The sequence below is a fragment of the Bacillus rossius genome (genome assembly GCF_032445375.1).
Source record: "Bacillus rossius redtenbacheri isolate Brsri chromosome 9 unlocalized genomic scaffold, Brsri_v3 Brsri_v3_scf9_1, whole genome shotgun sequence".
NCBI classification, from domain to species: domain Eukaryota; kingdom Metazoa; phylum Arthropoda; class Insecta; order Phasmatodea; family Bacillidae; genus Bacillus; species Bacillus rossius.
The window spans coordinates 3,609,268-3,632,053 of record NW_026962012.1 but is presented as its reverse complement, the minus strand read 5'-3'; the positions used below and the strand labels follow the sequence as shown (position 1 = coordinate 3,632,053).

General features: G+C 41.6%; 1 protein-coding gene across 1 annotated transcript in view; it reads left to right on the top strand.

Moving 5' to 3' along the window:
* Positions 1-204: 204 nt before the first annotated feature.
* The window catches only part of LOC134542728 (EF-hand domain-containing protein D2 homolog), a 105,315-nt gene continuing 82,733 nt past the window's right edge, over positions 205-22,786 (top strand). The window contains exon 1 of the mRNA XM_063387219.1: positions 205-481. Within this exon, the coding sequence (XP_063243289.1) occupies positions 306-481 (176 nt within the window). The 5' untranslated portion in view covers positions 205-305. The remainder of the gene's footprint in view (positions 482-22,786) is intronic.

Sequence of the window (22,786 nt, the reverse complement as noted above, 5' to 3'; positions counted from 1 at the left end):
AGTGTAGTTATCCTAACCAAATAAACCGTCCACAATGTTTTAAAGTATTTATAATGTTGTCCAAAATAAAATTTAAAGAAACCGAAGATGCACGATCGGGTGTTTGGCTCTCTCGTCTGTGAAAAGAAGGCTTCCCCCGGACGCGCGCGTGAGGTGCGACGCGGCGAACGCGCCACCAGCGCACCTGGCGGAGGAGGGGAGCAGCAGCGCGCCGCCAGCGCCAGGCCGCCAGTTGGCCGGAGCGCGCGGTCGGGGCTGGTGGTCGCTGCTGCTGTTGTTCGGGTCGACTTGACGCGCGCGGGAGCATGCCGGCGGACGAGGAGCTCAACTCGATCCTGAGCCGGCGCCAGGCCATCAACGACGCCATGGGGGAGGGCAAGGACGTGGCGCACCAGTTCCGGCCCGTCAGGAAGAACATCTACACGGAGTTCCACGAGTTCAGCCGGCGGCAGATCAAGGAGTACGAGAAGACCTTCAACAAGTGAGTGAGCTTTGCCGCAGCCACGTTGGTACCTGTATCGATTCTAATCGCACTTACGACTTGGTCTGGTCACGCCTTGTTTGTTACTTCATTATATTGTGAGGGCAAGAAGGGGAGGAGATGTAAATATTATTGTCTGGCCCCTTCCTTATTATTTAATGTACAACTTTTAAATTTCCACAATTAAAAAAAAACTCGTAAACGTTACCGTGTCCATAATTGTTAATGTGATATATACGCAGGGCCGCAACTAGAGTCTCTGGCACCCGGGGCATGAATGGATTCATGCGCCCCCCCCCCCCCCCTCTTTTTTTGCACATACCTACCACACCAATTAGCCGGGTGTCCGGGGGCCCTCCCACGGAAAAATGGTGCTATTTAAGCATTTCCATACCTACATGTAACAGTTTCTTTGCTACTGTAACTTCCATGCATGAACCCACTATGTCCAAAAAGTAGTCGGTATAATCACTAGACTTGTTCATTAAATTGTCGTCATAATTGTTTTTTAAAGATTCAAATTCAACTTGCAAGACCTTTTTGCAGCAAAGATTTTGATGGTATCATCATATCAAATAGAGGATGCTCTTCCTCACTGCCAGTGGTACCACCCTCTCTGACAACATTGTACTGTATTCGTAAAGAGGACGCATTAAAACTTTCTAACTTCTCCCTTTACAATTTTTTATGTTAATGATGTACTCAACATTTTTTTTAGAGTATTTTAAAATAAATATGTTGAGACGTTATATTGTAAATCAGATGAGACATTACTGGCATGCAAGTTATAAAACTTTTTACCAGTTACCAGTTGTAGGAATTACAATGCAAGTGATTTCGGCGCCCCCACAGCTTTGCGCCCGGGGCGTATGCCCCGCTTTGCCCCCCCCCCCCCCCCCCCCCTTTCTAGTTGCAGCCCTGTATATACGTACAACAAAACTTGTAAGGTTTCCTATGAATTATAGAATTCTATTAATTACAAAACTCTACCGTACTCCCAACAAATGTTTGCCCCCCCACTTTTTTTTTTCACATCTCTGGACGGCCCTGGTTATTATGACTATTTGAAGGCTTTTCCTGTATATCACGATAGAAGTCTTCAATTTTATTTTTTGTCTCAAACATTTTCAGCAAATTTTTGCTGAATATTTGTTAGCATTATAAAGTCACGAAATTATAAATAACCATGTTCATGTGCATGACATTTTAAAGTTCATGAATTACGTTTGGTAAATATGTGGTGAGACAATTTGCGACCCAACAAAATAAGGAATAGAAATGTCTGAATACATTTACAGGAAAGTCTCTCAGTTGTAAAGACAAAATAAAATGACCAATTGGACCGAGACTTAATCTGCAACCCCTCCTTCAGACAAACAACCTCAGGTTGTTGTCACGCTAGTAATTAGAGCGAAAAAATCGTGACGAGAAAAGTAATTAACGTCTGACACGTGAGTTAATTGGGGAAAATGTAGGTTAGTTTTTTTTTTTCCACGGTGGTTTTCTTATGGGATAGCCTAGTAATTTAGATGGTTCCTTATAAACAATCCTATTACATGCTCATCATTTTCACTTGTCAAATTATTGTGAATTTTGCATGGTGTTCGTGTTAAATACTAGGGCATAGTCTAGGTTTCGTGAGAAAACGAGTTTCTTTCAGGTACGTGTCTACTGTAGTACTGTCTGCTCACCAATCACAATAAGTCAGTGCGGAAGCAAACGCGTCCTGAATGGCCCGGTTAATAGGGCCAATGGCTTCTCTTGCAGTCGAGCGATCAGATTATTTCGCCAAAAATACATGCCCTACAAATAAACAATTTCGTACTTAAAAATTGTTACGAGACTAATGACCAAGCAAAACCAGCAATGAAAAGCGGAAGCAAAATGACGAAGTTGTTCGTGACGAGTGGAGATTGTAGTATAGTTGTCTCGGATTAGAATTTTCTTAGAAGTATACCATTGGTCGACATATCCTGCTGCCATTGTTCTGTCAGCGGTGTTTGTAAACATTTCCATGTGATTGTCAGATGGGAGAGAATGTCAGTGCCACAGACTGTAAACTCAACGTCCTTAATCGCCATTACGCTGGCCTACCTTATGCTAGATTCAATGATCCGCATTTTCTTCAAATACTTTTCCATTTTGATGCTGCCAACTAACAAAGGCTTAAATAGTGACTAAAAATTATCTTTTATATGTTGACGATCATTAAAGTTAAGCTCTAAGTCATTAAACTTATTTTTTTTTTCGCTCTGATATTTATATAAAAATATTTCCAGGTTTACAAACGTAATTTTTACACTTTATTCCTCGGGCAATTTTATTATCAAACGTCCAACAGAAGAAAAAAAAAATTGTTCAGACTTAATTTTAAAAAGCGCAGCTGACCAAATAAACGATCTTAAAAAAACTTTATGAAGTAAAGTTTGCCGGCAATATCTTGTTAACATTTTGGAAGTTATTTCAACCAACCATCCGTTGGAAGGTAAAGTTTGGTGAGCGTATCGACGGACGGACGGATGCAATTTCCCGGGCCTTCTGTCACGTGTCGTAAACAAGCACCGCGGTGTTGAGCTACAGCCCAGCGCAGTGACCTTGTCTGGAGCAGTAAATCTCTTGCAGATTTCGTCCGGCTTGCTCGTTGGATCGGCTTACATTAAAAAAAAAAAGATTTACCGACTCAAGTCAGACGTCTGACAAACCCGTGTTCGTGTATCTTCGGTAATTTTTTTTTGTTAAAGTAAAACGTAGGTTAGGTGTGTTGCATAAAATCTCTCAATTATTAATACCCCCCCCCCCCCTTTTTTTTTTTGGAAGGGAGGTTAAGTTTCCCCACGTCTAGATGATGGTAACCAAAACGAAAGATTGATTGAATTAGCGAAAGTTAAACTACTGTAATTACAAATCGTAAAATGTAAAATTGAAATCTTCCGAAATAATATTTTTTTTTCTCTTGATGTAAGCTTTTGGACATACACCATTGCTAAGCACATGTATGTCTGTAGAAGAATACTACAAAAAACCAAAAGACAAAGCACAATTTTTTTTTCATTTCGTCCGAGAGGGGCGGAACTCATTTAACATTCAATTAAAAAAAAGCAATATGTAACTGGTACAATATTTACTTACAGAGCTTTGTCGAGATTTCCTACATTAACGAACAATAAAAAAACTGCTAACGTGTGATTGCTGTTTGTTTTCATAAGATTCGGCGTGCTCTTGCTCATTACTGTAAGAGATTTCTTCAAAAAATAATGCTTCATAATTGATGGCCTGTGTCTACTGTTCACGTGAATCTTGTGGATATTTTCTAAAAAAAAAAAAAAAGAAACTAGCTTTATTTTAACATTTTAAAAAACCTGCACGTTCTTGTGAATAGTAGATCCCTCTCGTATTATGTTTAAATATTCTTATTTTATTTTAAATGTCATTGATGAGAGAAATATGCAAGTTAATTTTATTAAATTACCCTCAAAAAGTCATTAAATTGGATGTTTTTTTTTTACATCCTTTTGTCATTTCACTAGGAAAATATTTTCACTGTAAATATGTGCTTAACCTAATAGGTAGCTTTAGTACACTCGTGACAGAAAAAACAAATGGCCTTGTCTCATGAACAACGTGCGGCTGTGAAGTTCCCGCTGCGTTCTTGCACGTAAAAAATATAAAATAATCGTGAGAATTAGCCATTTTCCCATGTCACGAGTGAACACTCGTTTTCGAGTGACGCCACTAGGCAGACCGACTTAGGAGAGAACCTACAACAACCTCCTAGCGGCGGAAACTTGCGCTACAAGTACATGATGCGCAACATTACGATTCCGGTTATTTTTGGGTCCCTCTCTTATATTTTTAATGAGAGTTACCTTTTGAGTCTAGTTTGATATTGCGTTTACTGATAGAATTTCTTGTCTGCTGTCCTTAACGCAGAATACACACGTGTCGTATGTCAGTTAAGTTGCTGGTAATTATTTTTCCACCGCTAATCGAAGTTTGGGTAATTATCCTTGGAGCTCAATGGCAAGTCACTACACTTGCATTCAAAATGGCCCGCGTTCCGCCATATTGGTTTCAGCTTTTCCATGGTGTACCCAAAAATCACGCCTGCAAATGCCGGGGCTGGTTCATTTCCGTATTCTTTTCCCCGATATCCCAGTGCTGTGTAAATTTGCGGATAATAAATGCTGTTAAGTGGTTGGCTTTGGCAAGCAAACTATACCTTATTTTTTGTGACTGAGGAATGTTTCTATTGAGATGTTATTGCCACGCTTGAATCCATTAAAAAATAATGGTGCGCTTGTTTGTTGTATATAGCGCATCGCATCCTTCGATTACAGTGTGCATTTTAATGGACATTTACTCTCTTTTTTAAATGCACGATATCTGCTGTTAGCGCTGTACTTGTTTCAGTGTTCTCTGTTGCCAGATATACTCAAAGAGCATAACAGTTTTAGATACTACTTTTATCATTTAAAAAAGTTTTTTAATGTATTAAATAAGTGTTATTTTTAAGAGGGGAAATCCGGAATGAGATTTTTGGAAATAAGTTTTTGTCTTTCATCAAGAGAATCACTTGATAATATTCAATTCTCTCTTCTACTAATTTATCAGAAAGACGCCATCTTGGTTTCAACCATTTTTTGTCTTTATCATTTTTAATTTCTTTTCAATATTAAAAATTTTTAGCTGTGATCAACCATGGAAATTAATTATTGGAATGCCTCGTTATTAATAGTAACAGGCTGCTATAAATAGTTTATCCTGTAAAATAATAATTGGTTTTTAGAATTAATATATATTTTTTCTTTAATAATGTACCGATACAAATGTAATACTATCAAAAGGCACTTAAAACCAATTTGTAAAAAATTTAAATGTGCAAAAACTTATAATTATTGATAGTACGTATACGAAATAATAATGTTATGTGAACAAGCTTGGTAGTACCAATCTGGCAGTGTGTCTGCCGTTTGCTGTGTACTGCAGTCTGAGAGCGAGGGAGACCATAGATGGGAAGCCTTCATTTCACAGACGAGAGAGCCACACCCGAAGTTCCCGAAGTTCATGCTCACCTTTTTTTCCGTACCACAACAGGTGTATTTATTTGGGATGTAGCTTTTACGTCATACGCCTTTCTATCATTGTATAAACCGGTGTGGCATTAAATTTTGCGGTCGATTAGGATAGGTTAGCTACATTATAAATACTTTAAAACAATGTGGATGGTTGGTTATATTAGGTAAGTATAGCTACATTAAAATACTGTAAAATAATTGTATGGTTGCTTAGCAAATAACTTTTTAATATGTAGCTATCCAGCGCTAGGAAACCGTTTACATGATTTCACAGTATCTTTAATGTAGCTATCCTAACCAAATCAACCGTCCACAATGTTTTAAAGTATTTATAATGTAGCTAACCTAACCTAATTGACCATTAGTTATGAGTTGTCCAAAATAAACATTCACGGACGCACGGCAAACGAAAAATATGGCGGCGTACAAATAAATACCGTTGCCTTGTTTATGGTCTTTCCTTTTATCAACACCGCCATATTTATTTACCATGAACAAAAAAAAAAAACGAATATGCACGATCGGGCGTTCGGCTCTCTCGTCTGTGAAATGAAGGCTTCCCAGCGGCAGCGCCCTGGCGACAGAAGACAGTCGGCCCGGCCGCCTATCGCGCGATGACGAATGGCGCTCCGACCGATTTAGCCGTCGTCGATGCGTCGCCTAGTCACGTGTAACGGTCCTCGACTACCCTAGGAATGCGCGTGGTCCTGATTGTTAAGGGTGGTATTGGGAATCACCGCCACAAACCACCAACACTTGCTTCCTTTCCTATTAAAAACACATTAAGGTACATACTTCAGAGGTTTACGTAGTGGACTTATTGAAAGTTTGGTTTGGTTGTGTAAAAAATGGGAATGACGGTGGCGGAAGCAAAGCGGTGAGGGAGGATAAGGGGGGGGGGATATATCCCTACTCAAAAACGTGGAGAAAATTAACAAAATATCAGTGAAGGCAGTACGTTATTTTCGGTAATGCAAGGTGAGCTAAATTACAACACCTGGCATTTCAACTGCGTGAGAAGCTACTGCTGCTTCTGAATGTTCATATGTCAGTCGGTTATGGTCAATAGTAATGTAAGTTTTTTTCGAATACACATATTCAAATTTTTAGTTTTAAAGTTAAAACTTCTTTAGTCGCGTTATGGAAGAATGACGAGAGTAAGTTTTTACTATGCGCGCGCACCATGCAACGAAATTTTCACAGGATAACACAAGCTACATACAAATAAAAATTATATGTGTTCTTTTAAATCTAATACTTAAGTGATTTATATTGAATACTGGTCCGTATAAATAAAAACGTTTTATTTATTTTGAATTTAGGTGATATACATTTTGTTTATAAACTTTGTCAAGTGTGTTTATATAAAGGTGGTTATCTTGCCGTATATATAATTTATTGACAAATTATTACATTTAATAAATAATTAAAATTAATAAAGTAGAATAAAGATCAGCATATTTAATGATTTTCATGATTAATATTTAAAAAATTCATCTCGATTATTTTACTAAATTAAATTATTTTATACACATGTACATATTAATATCTAATACTGAGTATGTATTTATTTAATTGTAATAATAATTAATTTTATTGTTTTCAACCATAATTATAATATCACTCCAGTACTATTATTTTATTTCTATTAATATTTGGATGCAAAACTAAAGTTTTTTTTTAATTTAGCGAGGTAAGTATAACTTCTAACTCACGTACATAAGTATACGCACCATTTTTTTTTATTATTTGATAGCATTTAACTGGGAGCGGAGGATAATCAGTGAGTAATTGCAATATTGGTGCTAATTACCACACCTAGAAGAGACGATTGCGAATCTAAGACAGTCTTGTACAGTGATGACCGGAGGCGAAGGAAAGTTTTCCTTCACTTAACGTGCAAAATGTTTTCTTGGATTTTTCACATACTTGACTGCGCAAGGGGGGGGGGGGGGGGTGTCTAACATGCCGACGACGATGTTCAAAGTACGAGTCAGTCATCATTTTTCAAATTTAAGTATCTGCATTTAAGTTAAGGCAAACGCGAAATCGACTTAAAAAAAAAGTTGGAAGTTTATTGAACTATTAAGAGATTGAGTGTGAATTCCTGGCTAAAAGGCCCGCCCTGAGATTGATTCACCACAATCTCTGAAGCAGTTGCGATAAATAATGTAATTTCGAGTGGGTAGTTAAATTTGATAAAAATATTTTTAACAGCTCAGTAATTGCAGATGACAAAGCTGCACAAAATTATTGTGTGCTCATCTTGTGGCTGGACCCTGAAACGCCGCGCCTCTGATAGGTGCAGAGGGGGTGAGATTGTCCGGTTGTTTGCGGTGGTGAGGTGGGGGTGGGGGGTAAACAACCGACGTGAGCCACGCAGCTCCATATATGGCGTCCCACGCGCTGGGCACGCGCTATCTGGAGAAGCAGGAAGGAAGTGGAGAGGGGGGGGGGAAGTCCCTTGCCTTGTCTGTCTGAGCTGATGCGGGTCTGGCATTTTATTGTCTCATGCGACCTGTGACGTCAGGAGCTGATGGTGCGGTCACGTGCAGCTGACCTATCTAGGTCAGGCGGGTCACACGCACCATCTGCATCTGATGACATGACCAATATTCGCATGAGAAGCGCGACGAGTAAAAAAATTTCAAATGGCTCGAAAATAGCGTTTGCTAGTAAACATTTTCAATGATTTCTTTTTTTTTATCATTTCGTCTTGGGCGCCATTTCGTAGGTAAGTATTTTTGTATTGGCTTTCCGATGAGTTGCTTTGAAACGAGGAACTTTGTATCTGAAAAACGTAAATATGTTAATTTCCAAATACAAGTGCGTACGTTAGATTTCCAAGAAATGGTACGAAATTCCGTCAATTCGCTATTTCGATCATATTCATCTTATATCTAGACCTCATGAGGAATGCGGAGTTAAAAAAAAATAGCAATATGGTGGAGTGTGGACCATAAGTTTTCTCCCAGGGATGTGGAGCAATACCCAAGATTGTGGTCTAAGAGCTCGAGGAATCTGTGTAAATATTAATGAAGGTGGTAAATTCGCGTATTCAATGATAGGCGAATACTAATACGCGAATTTGAACAGTTGTACATATTCGTAAATGCGAGTAAGCGGATTTGAATGTGGACTGACCAGTCGGAACTGATGAACTGACGAAGTGTTGACTTTGCAAAACAAAATTCTGTGCGCTCGAGAGCATTCAGTCCGAACTGCCGTGCTTGGAACAACTTTTCATTAGTCCAAAGAAACAGTCCCATCAGCTGAGAGTCGTGGCAGACATCTTTGTTTATACACTTTGGCTACTTTATTCTTTTTTTCTCTTTAATTAAAAGTAGAACTGCAATTGCTACATCCAAAGTTTCTTCCGTATGGTACGATGAAAAGACACACACCCGACAGCAACAGCAACCACGAGGCTGATCGTGCGTGGGGAAGGCTTCAGGCCAGTACAGTCCGAACTGGGAGACTGGAGACAAGTGTGCCGCCGCGACCGCTTCCTCTTCCGCCGCCTCTTCGGCGTCCTTGGTGGGTTCGCGCTTTGTCCGCGTCGAGGGGGTATCTTCTTGTCCCCTCATCATCCCTTATTTTCTCTTGGCGTGTCTGCGTTGTCAGCACGCCGCGGTGGAGAGGGGAGGAGGGGGAGGAGGAAGAACTAGTTCTTCCTCGGTTGTGGCTTCCGCCCCTCTCGAGACTCTTGCTTCCTGAACAATGGCGCCGCTACTCACCTCGTCAGCACACAGTCCGTGTTGTGCCATGTAACTTGGCTCACATTTTTTGACTGTTCTCAAAAGTGGTCGCCGGTGGTGCTCATTCACCAGCTGTCGCGTGCAGTGAAAAAATCAAGTGACGTTTGTTTACGAACGTATCGTGCGTACATCTTTTGCAGACATTTACTAATACATAACAATGTGTGTGTTTTTTTGTAATTCATTAATGTATTATATGCCAATTTAAAAAAAAATTAATTAGTACAGCAATAAAAGGAATGAACTTCATATTTTTAAACGACATATTATCAATTACATATCTTATTTATTTATACTCGCTTTATAGAAATAACTTTCAATTCGTATCACAAACTATATCAACACAACACAATTAATGACTGCACATTATATATTATTATTTCACGACGTATTTATAACGTGTTATAAAAGCCACGTGGCCATACTCCGCGCTGTTGAAGACTACCTTGGGCGGGAAATGTTTGCTCGCTGACACACTGCAACACAAGCGCCAACTGCTTTGTCACACACTTCCCTAGCACTCGCGATATAACATGTGCCGAGAGCCAAGACGTTATACATCAAAAATAGTTTTATAGTGTTACATTTTTAAATGTTAAACATTTATTTAACCCTGTACAGAAATTAAACTATTTCTGTTGTATTACATAAATCCTATACGTTTACAAGGTCCAGTAAAATAAATCATTATCCTGCGCCCACTTGAGCTTGGGAAAAGAAAATTGATGATTTATTTGCATTTTAATTTTTTTTTTCCCTCGGGTGATTAAAACCTTTCCCGTAATATTTTGTATTTTTTAAGTTATTTTTGTGGAAGGTTTTAAATTTTTACTAAATTCAGCGACGTGAATTCAAAGAAAACTAAAACAGAGAGAGGTTGTTCAGATTGTTGTTCAGATACACACGTAACACCTGCGTTACTAGCTAGCCGTGGTTTGGCAGGAAGAGAACCAGTCGAGCAGTTACAAACACGTGTCTGTGAAACAGCACACGCTCAACGCAGTGCCCGCCCGTGTTGAAGGTAGCTTCTATACTTTGGGTAGAAAACATTCCGCCACAAACATCAGGAAGAACGACTCGGCTACCTTGATATGCTGACATGTTTTTGGGTAGCTAGTGCACAGCACACTACCAGGTAGTAACACTGCCACAGAGGATGGTTGACAGGTCTGGCAATTATCTCCTCTCACGGGCTGACGTCGCCTCATACGTCCGTCGCTTTTAACCAAGCATGTAGCCTATACACTGGGGAAATAATGTGCATTTCATATTTATTGACGTGACAACGTCTAATAAATCGATGAACGCCGGCTGCACGCACGAAAGAGTCCCGTAACGCACATCGTCCCGTTACACTCATTGTACGCTTGCGCCGCATCTATCTCTCTTCCACTCGATTGGAACAACCATCGATTTGACTTTTTCGAGGCACATTAAACTTGAAACACTCCCATTCGTTTCCTACTTTTCCTATCATCGTCCTATCCTTAACAGAATAACACAGATTGGAAGAAGTTAAATAGCAAACATGTATAAAAGTTATATTTAAAATAATCTCTTCGTTAAAGTTATAAACATATTTGAATTAATGAGTGCAAATAAAAGTAAATTTATAAATTAAATTGTAGATTTCATTTCACTCCTTTGTATCCATACAAAATAGTGATAATTCAATAAAAATGATTCAATTTTATTCATAAAAGTATGCAATCATTTCATCAATGTTTTGTTATGACGTTGTCACGTTAAACTATCGTCCGTAAACCGACTTTACAGACAACCAATTTTTTTTTAACAGTAACTTTAACCAACAGAAACAAATTTACTTCAAAATCGTGTACTTAACTTGTTGCCTGATCTTAACAAAGCATTTGCACAAAGCATTTTTAATTGGCACATAATACATTAACGAATTACAAAAAAACACACACATTTTTATGTATTATGCATTTGCACACTTACGATGTACGCAATAGCAACACTTTATAACACGCGCACTTTGTGCAATCAAACTCCTAACATCGACAATAACCGTGCCCATTTGACGCTGTGTTTCAACGCGTTATCGCGAGCATCTGCGCTTATCTGCGCTTCTGAACCACAGTCGCGTGCAGCAGCGGTCGGGCTGCAAGTGACGTGTCATATCAATGGAATCAGTCACGTACTTATTAGCTTCAACTGATAAATAGTTAGAGAATATTTTGTACAAATTAACGATGCAAGGAACCAGAGTTATTATTTTAAAAAAATATGGTTGTCTGTAAAGTCGGTGTACGGACGATAGTTTAACGTGACAACGTCATAACAAAACATTGATGAAATGATTGCATACTTTTATGAATAAAATTGAATCTTTGTTTTTTTAATTATCACTATTTTGTATGGATACAAAGGAGGAGTGAAATGAATTCTACAATTTAATTGAAAATTAACTTTTATTTGCACTCATTAATTCAAATATGTTTATTACTTTGAAGAGATTATTTTAACTATACATTTTATACATGTTTGCTATTTAACTTCTTCCATTCTGTGTTATTCTGTTAAGGATAGGACGATGATAGGAAAAGTAGGAAACGAATGGGAGTGTTTTCAAGTTTAATGTGCCTCGAAAAAGCCAAATCGATGGTTGTTCCAATCGAGTGGAAGAGAGATAGATGCGGCGCAAGCGTACAATGAGCGTAACGGGACACAGCGTTACGGGTCATGTGCGTTACGTGACACTTTTTCGTGCGTGCAGCCGGCGTTCATCGATTTATTAGACGTTGTCACGTCAAAAAAACTCAACATAGTCGATCAGGCCTGGCGAAATAGCCAGTAACTGTTTATGCGAACCTAAGTAATCAAGCTTTTAGCACCAATGGGTTCTGACAATTTTAATTTTCGTTTTGGTGCCAACGTAATACCACAGGACCAAAGTAACCCATATTGACGTTAATTTCATATGCGCGATTGTGTGTGTTCAAACAGCAACATTATGTACAGTTTAAAAAACTTCATTTTTTTTTTTTTTTTTTTTTTTTTTTTTTTTTAAGCAGTATTTACGTACACCAAATGATAATTTACTCTCTCTGCGCTCATTTTCTGCGACGGATTGCGGAACACGTTGAGTGACCTTCATCTCAGTGACACAGCGCCAGATTGGCCTCTGCCTGCGAAACTCGACTCGACACATCGCCCACTGGTCGGGCCGCGAGCACGAAGCGTGGGCAGCTATCAGTTCGTCTTCATCTCTCTCTCTCTCTCCCCCCTCTCCTCTTCTCTTCGGCCGTACCCCAGCGTTGCCATAGGTTACCGAAGGGGTTGCGTGTAACCACCTTCCTCCCCCCCCCCCCCCCGTCACCACCACCTACACCCTTTGGACACTTGATCAAGTTTCCCTGCACGCTCTTTTTTTTTTCCACGCCGACTCGCTTCCACGTGTGCCCCAAAGCGATGTGCGGCGCAGGGGAAGCCTGTGTTTCACAGACTCCTGATCAGCCCCTTCACATATCCTATGTTCGCCGCTCGCTGGTGCAACTTCCAGGTCCGGAAAAAAACTAACAATTTTTACGAGATTTTATGCATTTTCACGATTTTAAATGTCAGGTGTAATTTAACCAACCTTTCATTTTAGCTACGATCACCTAGTCAAGTTACAACTTACCTTCCCGAAAAAAGAACACAAGAATATTTTTCGAACAGTTTATTTATGCAATTCTTTTAACTTATATTGTGTTTTTTCTTTCTTTCGAAGATGCATGTATACAATTATTCGGAATTTTGACTGTGTCAGTAGTTTGGAAAGACGAGATCAGTATATACTACATTCCATTCTACTTTTAAATTCTTGCCAAGTGGTCTTTTTTTCAGTCAATACGGAGCGTGTGGCTTTTATATGCTGTCAGTTGGCACAGGTGTGCGGTTGGACATGATTTAGTTGAGTTTAGTTGCAGTTTTTGCTGCGAATGGCTGCTAGAAGTGGATTTAAACATGTTCACATCAGTTGGTGGAACGCACCACAGCCAATCACGAGCGAATTGAAGTCTCGATCACACGGGGCGGAATTGCTAGCCACTCGCCTGTGACACCACTCGTTGCCACGGAATAGCTGGATGACCTCGTCGACTGGACGTACGCAAAAAAAAAAACTCCTATTTTTGGCCATTCATTTATTCACCAAGACGGTTGGACACAGATGAGCTGTTATAATTTTCTATAAATTACATTCAAATTACGTTCGTGCGTTGCAACCATGTTTTTTAAATAATTTTTTTTTTTTTTTCAAAATTTTATCAAGTAAAAATTTTACCCCGGTATGTGAATTTTATGTATATGTGTATGTATGTATATATATATATAAAGTAATTGTATGTAAAATTTACATTTTTACATTTCTGTTGGTACATAGTGCATTTTCTGTCACGTTATCCAAACTACACTACATCTTATTTCTAACTCTACGGTCGTATGATCGTATATTCGATTCCTACCTCGGTCATGAATGTTTTTATGAATTTTTTTTGTAGGCGTTTCTTAATTAACCTTGCTCTGCTTAAGGTGGGTAATACATATCTGTAATAAAATTAAAAAAAAAAAGTTACAAAGCACTGTAATCGTTGATGTTCTTAAGTTTTTCCGAAGGTTGATTTTCGAAAGTGTCCATATCATGACGTGTTCATGGATGCAAAATGTCGAAACGCGTGTCGTAATGCGCTGCAACGAGAGGCTGTCCTGTGTCGGGTGGCGTCTACGCGTCCAGTCCTTGCGGCCATTAGCGAAGTGCCTCTGTGCACGGGCCCCAGCCATGGAGTGAGCGTGTGTTCTGCAGTTCACAGGGACGAGAGCCAAGTCCGAACAGATCCGAAGTACTCCGAAGTTTGCCGATCGCTCGTGAGAAAAAGAACCATATTGCAAGCATTCGAGCCCTCGCTGCAGACGCGATAGGATGTGCCCCCATCTCCTGTCCTGCGCTCTGTCGCATAGTTGACGAGAAACAGACGGGGAAGCAGGTTGAAGATGTTTTAAGCCTTCGCTTCACCAAATTTCAGCTCTGAGCTGAACTCGGGGTTTCCCTTCGAGAACTCACTCCGCGGCCCTGCGCAGGCTGGCACGAGAGAGAAGTGATGCAGCTCCACTCGGCTTCTCTGCGAGGGAACCAGTCTGCGCCAGCTGCTACCAACGAGCAGCTGCCTGCAGGACATGGACACGGACCGCGGATTCCAGAGAGCCACACGAGGCCGCGCCCCGGCTGTGCGAGTGGCAGGTCGGATCCTGCCCGGTGCGAGACCGTGCTGGGATGCGAGGCTGCAGAGCTCCGACCAGAAGCAACAGGCGTCCATCGCATCGGCCCTCACGGTGGCGAGGAGGGTCGCCCCTGCTGCTACACAGGCTCAGGCAATACCGCCGCAGGGTGAGCTGCAACTGTACCGTCACCATAGCCATTGCGGGCCTCGAGGTCCGAGTGTCAGATCCGGGCCCGTGAAGAGTTCCAGGCCGCGTTCACTGCCGCCCGCTACCTCTAGGTGTGGAAATAGATGTTAGGTTTTAATGGTGATGTAAAAAATCTGATGTTTGGTGAGCCTGAGGTTTTGTGAGTTGGGTGGTTTGGCGGGGTTGCATTCAGGACTCGAACCCGTGCTGTGTTTGAGGGCGATTTCAGGAGCACGGTGGGAGAATTGTGTGTTAGTGTGATTTGGGTTCGTGGGTTCGAATCCCGGTGGTAAAAGTTTGTGGGCTGCCTGCCCTGCACACTCTACTCCGGGTGTGTAGGTTGTTAGCTGGTTGTGGTTTCTAGTCGTATTGGTTGAATGAACAGTTAGGTAAGTTCTGAGATGGTGTAGGTTGATGGTGACTGTGCAGTCCGCCCCTGTCCAGGGGAGGGAGGCGGCCGAAGAGACTGCCCTGGCACTTCGGGGCGCCAGAGGAGGTGGACACACCCCGACAGGACTGTACGCATCGGTTTCCGCGCGGCGCGAGTACAAACTTCTTAGTGGGCGTGCCTCTTCCTCCCTCCACGTGAAACGTGTTTAACGGTTTTGGAGCTTTACTGCGATTTATGACTGCGACTGCCAGCGCATCGGATGTTCACGAGGTGTGAGTACTGTGTACTGGGGATGCAGCAGAGAGAGGGCCAAGGTGACTTCGCCACGGCTCTACTCGCGGGCATGCCGATCAAGGAACGTGAAGTGTGAGGGTGTAATAAGACTGGCCATGCTGTGGTTCATGAGGTTCGCTGTACACCACGCTGACAACCCTGGACCTCAAGTGAGTGGACCACTGTTTGAAAACTTTGTTACGCCCTTCACGCCGCTGCTTACCCATGTGTTTGCCCTTTTGACTTTTTCGAAGGCTGCGTCAGTGACGTCACTCCACTTCAACGTCCTCGACTTGAATCGTGGAACTATCAGCATAGTGCAGAACTGTGTACGAAAACTTACTTTTTTTGTTGTTACGAGAAACCATATTTTAAATGTCTTTTGCTGACCAGCTTAATACGTCTCTTTAACTGTGTAGAATTTAAACTGATCGTTTTGCATGTGCGCGCTCCAGGACTCTTACACATATTTAAAAGACTTTATCATATTTTTAATTTAATTGTAATGCGGTTAATTTCGCATAGTTATTAATCTTTGTTTGGGGCCCCTTTTTTGTTAGGGAGATAACGTGCGTGATCGTTTGTACTTTGTCTTGGTAAAAATAAATTTTATTTTAGCTGTAATTTCTTCTTGATTATTCATGCGCCATGTACACTGCCATGTTCGTGTATTTGTTCGCGCGTTCTCGCCCGGCAAAATAAATTTCATGAATTTAAATAATTTGTTGGCTTGGAATTACTTTTCATATCACTGCTAATCGTGCAGCCTTGAATTTTGATTACTCTGCCGTTTACTTTTGCCCATTCCCGGCATTTGGTCGGAAACATTTTTTTAAATGGAAAAACGGCCTAGTCGTGGAGCCGAGACGAGGGTAGCGAACTCCGTGGAACAGTAGAGAGATTTTTTTTTTTACCTCCACCATCATCCCCCGGTGTAAAATTGTTTCGGTTTGGAACAGCAGGGAGTGGGTTAGAAGATACGGGTATCAAAAGAGGGAATTGCACCAATGGACTTTTTATGGGAAGTCGGTGAAGTATCTGGGAATCGATTGCCGAAGTGTCAGACTATCTAGAATGTTCCTGAATTTTCTAGAAGGGTCCAGAACGTTCCTTAAAGTTTCGGGATGGGTCCAGAATGTTATAGAATTTTAGGGGATATTGGAGAATGCTTGAGAATGTTCTGGACCTTTGAAATGACCCCCGATTCCGGTCTGACAGGAGCTGGCTGGCTTTGTCCGCGCGAAGCGATGGATCTTCGACTAGTATTAATACAATAATTGAGGTGATACTGCATTTTACGCACGTAATTGTTCCATTGCGGCTCTCGTCCCACGCTGGTGATCGTACCTAGCTGCTCTGTGCGCACGCGGGTGGGTAGACCACCGTGTTTGGCTTTGCGCGCAGTGTCACCGGGATGTCCAGGCTTGGCGTTGGCAGCTCGCGACCCCGCCTCGTGCTGACGTGCCGGTCAGTGGCCTCGGCTGCGTCGCTTCGGCCAGGACGACACGGGAGTCGGTCGTGGCGGTCACGGGTCTGTGTCCGCCGGCGCGTCGTGGCCTCCGCAGGGTAGGCCGGTGTCGCACTGTGCGTTTCTGCCGCTGCGACTGAAACGTCTTTGCCGAGGATGTTTTTAAACAGCTTTTTTTTGACGTGACAAGGTCTAATAAATCGATGAACGCCGGCTGCACGCACGAAAAAGTGTCCCGTTACGCACATTGTCCCGTTACGCTCATTGTACGCTTGCGCCGCATCTCCCTCTCTCTTCAAACTCGACTGTTTATAAAGTGAAGTGAAAAGTTAATGTGGATTTCATTGCTTATTACAACAACAATTTCGGCAATAAAATCTGATGATTACTAGTATAATTGCAAGTATTTATTCTTTTATTATTAAAATTAAAATGATTCAATTTTATTCATAAAAGTATGCAATCCTTTCATCAATGTTTTGTTATGACGTTGTCACGTTAAACTATCGTCCGTAAACCGACTTTACAGACAACCAATTTTTTTTAGAGTGCACAATGCAGGTATTTCAAGAATGCGCTAAGTGGATAGGAGAAAACACAGAGTAGAAACTGACAATCTCTCCGGCCTCACAGCACTGTTAGTAATTGCATTAAGAATTTACGGACTGCCCTGCGAAGAATGCACTTAAAATAAAATTTTCCCCGAAATTAAAGATAACCCTTTTAGTAGAAACTATGCCGTATTTCGATTTCTGAGCTCAGTTCTGTGGTATGTGGTATGCTCGTAGAAGAAAAGTACTTTTGAAATGGATTTTAAAATTTATTTTACAAGTTTTCGCAATTCGTCTGGAAGATTATTGAGGAATTCATTGTAAAATTATGTATGCTGAGCGTCTGTTTCATTTAATATCCGTAAAGGGGGCCGGGGGGAGGGGGGTGAATAGAACAACTTTCCTCTCTGTTGTTTTCCAATTGTTTCCTTTTGATGGTGGAAATATTAGATTTTTATGGAAATGTTTTAGGATTTCGTGGGATATACCGCCCTTCCCCTTGCGTACGCCTGAGTAGGTAAGGTCCAGTATCTGTAGATTTACGAAGCAGCACAGCTTTCAGAACCAGAACCAGGACCAAATTACGTCGCAGTGCACCCATCAACCATGTCCTTATGACTTTTCACGCGCGTCTGCAGAATGGCGTCTGCAGTATGGTGAATGTATCTCTTGAATAATTATCTCGGCAGAAAATATTACTACACATAACAATAGTAATGTTTCAATGTCTGTTACACACCTCCTAAACAGTTAAAATGCTAAAAATAAGTAGGGCTAAATTCGTAAGTACGCAAGGCGTAATTTGAAATTTAGGTTTTTGCGGAGGATTTTCAGCGTTTGCTGTTGTGGTGTACCACTGTACGACAGCGGACATGGAGGTTTGATCAACTTTCTACGGTTGCTTCCACGTCAGATGTATTCCGCGGCAACTTGAGCATGTGTTTCACGTCGGTCTTCTTGCGGCCTGACGAGGCCTTACGCACGCGGTAACTCCACACCGGAAGTGGGCAAAGCCCTTTGCCCTCACCCCCCTCCTTCCTCTCTCACTAATAATGGTGGATAATTTGAATTACCGCGCGATGCTCTCTTGTTCCTGATGGTCTGCCAACATCTGGAGTTTTTCGGACGGAAACTAGTCAATTAACTAGTTGGCCGGGGCCAAGTGGGACTTTTTTCATAACCCCCTTTCCCCTCGACCACAGTGACCCTTTACCCCTTTCCCCCTTCACTCGGGCCCGCACTGGCTGCTTTAATCAAGACATTGATGAGACGCCTTGTAAGTGGCGCGCGCGGCACTTGGCGTCGACACTGACTCAGTTTAGTGGAGTCATTTGGTTGTCGCCTGCCCACTCTTCCGTTTGTCGATCAGCTGAAGAAAATTAAAGATGCGACATCGGGCAGTGAAGATATAGATTTTACCAACACTGTGCCCAAAGTATAGACGTCAGACAAAAAGGTATTGACCCAAAACGTCGTACGACTGCCACAACTGCTGTCGATGTCGTGGTCTCTCCAGCGTTGGGCTCAGAACCGGTGCTCGTGAACTTGACAATCAATACTAGACCGAATATTTAATTACATTTAGCATGTGTGTTGGTAATTTCCGGAAGATTAGTCTCTCCTGAGGTTGTGTCCGTTTACAAATCCCGAGGCATGGAGCTTTGCCTTATCATTTTAAACTGAGCGGGTTGGCGCAGTGGTGAGGCGCTAGACTCTCATATCAGAGGATCTGGGTTCGAAATCCTTGGCCGACCGGTTTTTACATTTTTTTTCGAAATAATTCCTTGAAAATTATGGTTATATTTTGTATTTTGGCCGTACCTATTCGTAGCCCAACAACCTAAAGGAAAAACTAGTATTCAGTCTACTATATAGGTTTAATTTTATTACAGCGATGTTAAACATTTTTTTAAACCAAGATAACACTCAACTTTAGCATAATTTAAGTTAATTGAGAAATAATGATATCAAAAGCTGGTATGGTCAAATTTAGTATTGATCAGTTTAAAGTAAATTCTTGGTACGTTTCGCGCTCAAAAGACCTTGACCTTGAACCATACAGAACACTTAAAGGGCTCGCCTAGTCAAGGGTGTATCTGTGGTTGTGAGGCAGGATAAGTGCGACGCTATCTGATGATTTTAGCGTGGTATCTCCTCTAAGCACATGGCTCCGAACTGGCGCGCAGATTTCTCGTCGTGTATAGGTAAACTGTGCGATTCTAGCGGTAACCATAACATTATATGATGGATAAATGAAGATAAAGGTTTAATGCAAGTCCCTTGAGTGCTTTCAAGAATCTGTACTGGACTTTTCATGTCAAAAAAAATGAGTCTGAAAACATGCATTTTAGCCATTTTTACTCTCTTAAAATCACAATTTTAAAACGAAATTCAAAACAGAACTACAAATTCGCTTTCAGCGTATTACTAAATGCTTTCGTAAACAAGACACCACATTGTATCTGAGAAGTTTTAAAATCGCGAGCTATTCTCTAAAGCTCTGCACACCGCGTGTGTGCCCAGGTAAGCGGCCTTACGTACTCCACGGGTCAGTAAAGGTGTTACTTTCCCAGAAGGAGATTGTTAAGGACCTAACCACGAAAGAAACACTCGGTCAATTTGCCGCGGAATCTCTCATTAGAGCGCGCCGTGATAGGAAAGCTGCAAGGTAACGTGGCAAACCACTGGAAACTAGTTGGCTGCTTGAAACAGCTTTCTCGCATGCTTCGTTTCGTGCACAAACTATTTAGTGAAGGGAAAACAACATGCCCTTTGCATAACGAAGCGTCATATCATCTCGAACATTTAATGACCACTCTCGTCTGTGCCGAAATCTTTACAGACTACTGTACAATAAAAATGCTCTTGTACAGCCGAATAAGTGTTTTACTGAAGGATATTTCTATCGAACGAATACGACGTAGTATTTTTTTTTATAAATTACTTCTAGAACTGGGACTTTGAAAAACAACTTAGGAAACTTTTGTTATATCATAATAAATGTAAAAGTATGATAAACATTATTTGGCCTCTTATGTAATGGTCCGACGTTCGGACACTACCAGAGTAAACTCTGGAAGTAATGGGATGGAGAAGGAGGATTAGGAAGATGAAAGGTATTGGGCGGGATTCTGGATCTTGGCATTTGCCAGTCAAGTATTTCTTTGGAATAGGGAGTCATAAGATGTACTCGGATACTACTCCCACGCCTGTTCTATTGCTTAAACCCTCTATTGTCTTTGACACGGATCTGCATATTCGGTCGCTGAATGTCCCTACTCTCTCTAGCTTCGAACAGGAGACCCCCAGCTCATGCGAACCGAAGTGCATCCTCGCTGCAACTATGATTTCTCTACTCTCGTTCGCGTCCGTTGCTTCTGCACGACTCAAGATACCTCTTGCGTCGCCTACACTAGGGACCAGCGCGATTCCTCCACAATAGAGGAGACTGCTGTAAGGTAAAGCACACGCCTCGCGCGGCGGCTGCCAGGGGAGCGACGAACTCAAGAGCTGACTATGCGAGTACATTTACTCGCTCGTCCACGCTACGTTACAATAAAGTCCAATATTAAGAGGTTGGATAGGCCTCCACCGGACCACGGGTTCACTGGGTGTTTTGAGGGGTCCCAGTGTGATGTGGCAGATCGTGGTAAGCGCCAGCAGTGCTGATAGTCTAAGGACACAGCCAACTGTCTGGTTAGCTGAGTGAAGCAGGGGGCCGAAGTGGTGACTATGCTGGGTAGCCCTAGCCTCTGGTCATAGCTGAAGCTCTAACACCTTCCTGATCATGGGGGGGAGTAATCCCTTGACATCTGTCTTAATTTTACTTGCTCTGGAATGCTTAATTGATCTGTAAGCCGACTCCCAGTCTCCCCCTAAAGGGCGCATATTTGGGAGGACAGGTGGAGGGCGCAGACCTTAGGCTGGAACACAGATTAAGTTCCCTTACATAGTGTTTTTACTAACCTTTTCGTTTTGTGAACCTACAAACATTCAAATTATAAGTGTCTCGGCCCATCGAGTGTGTGGAATTAGGGTATTTTCAGGGAACGGGTTCGTGCATCTTCAGATTGTTACTTTTTCCTTCTGATGTAGGTACAGTAAAACGTAGGGTAGTTTTGGTCTATCAAATAAGTACAATTATCATATAAAAATATTTTCTTTCTGAGAGGGTAGGGTTTTTTTTCTCGCACGTCTAGGTGATCGTAACTAAAATTATATTCTGATTAGCTTAGGTTAAAGGCATTTAAAATGTCTTAAATCGTGAAGATGCATTAATTATCTCCGAGATACGGTGTTTTTTTCTTTTCATTCCGACCGCGAAGATGCACGAACTTCGACCATGTTCGGGACTGATCGGGGTCAGCGAGTCGCGAATCTACCACCTGAGAGGCGTGCGTCCTTGCTGACAAGATTGTATACCCAAATAACAATGTGAAAGCGGACCAAACGTCAAAAGTGTCCCTCGCGTCTTTGCCCAGGATTTTACCCGTGTCAAAGCAAGTTTTACCCGGGCCCCAACTTCACACAGTTTTTATCTGTGTTTGATAGGGGAGTTAAGTCATGGCTTCAATCGCTGCGATGGCTAGTCAATGCTCGCGCAGAGCACACTATGCATGTGACCATCTCCCTGCGTGGATAATCCCAGCATGGCTAATTGTACAGGCGTCGGCCTGAGACGCACCTGGGTGCCTCCCTTACCCGGACCCCTCCTACAGAATACACTTACTTTTAGTTAGGTCAGGAAAAATATATCTGCTTCCCGTGAAGTGTCGCCAAGAGGTTGCCGACTTGTCGACGTGTGAGAACTGCTTCATGAGCAGCTGACAAATGGCTGTCACTATATAGGACCTCCGCTGCACTTAATGTACACCAACGATTGCGTTTGTACCAATACCAGAGTTCCATTCACATTCAAAGCTGATGTATGGTTGTTTTTTTTTAATGTAACCTGTGAGCAATTTCTAATATTTCTTTATAAAAAAATATTGTGACTCGTACAACATTTTAGTGTTGAGAAAACAATTTTACAATTGTTGCGAATCTACGAATGTTACACCATCAGGTTGGTGTCCTTGTTTATTTAAATCTTCGTCAAAGATCGTTAGTTTTTGTATGTCTCTGTCAAATGTATTTAATAGGGTAAATAGGAAGCGTAAGTATTAAGTAACACTACAAAATTTAAGGTCTTGGGAGACCTCGGTAAACGTTTAAGTTCAAATAGAAACCTTCGTGTTGACTTTTGTGTTTTCCCATGTGCGAGTTTCAATTTAACATTTGATTCTTTAAAAATACTAGTTAATCGAATATTGTTCACACACATTTATAATATTGATTGCCACCAACTAAAAATAATCCAGCTCGTGTGTAATGCATT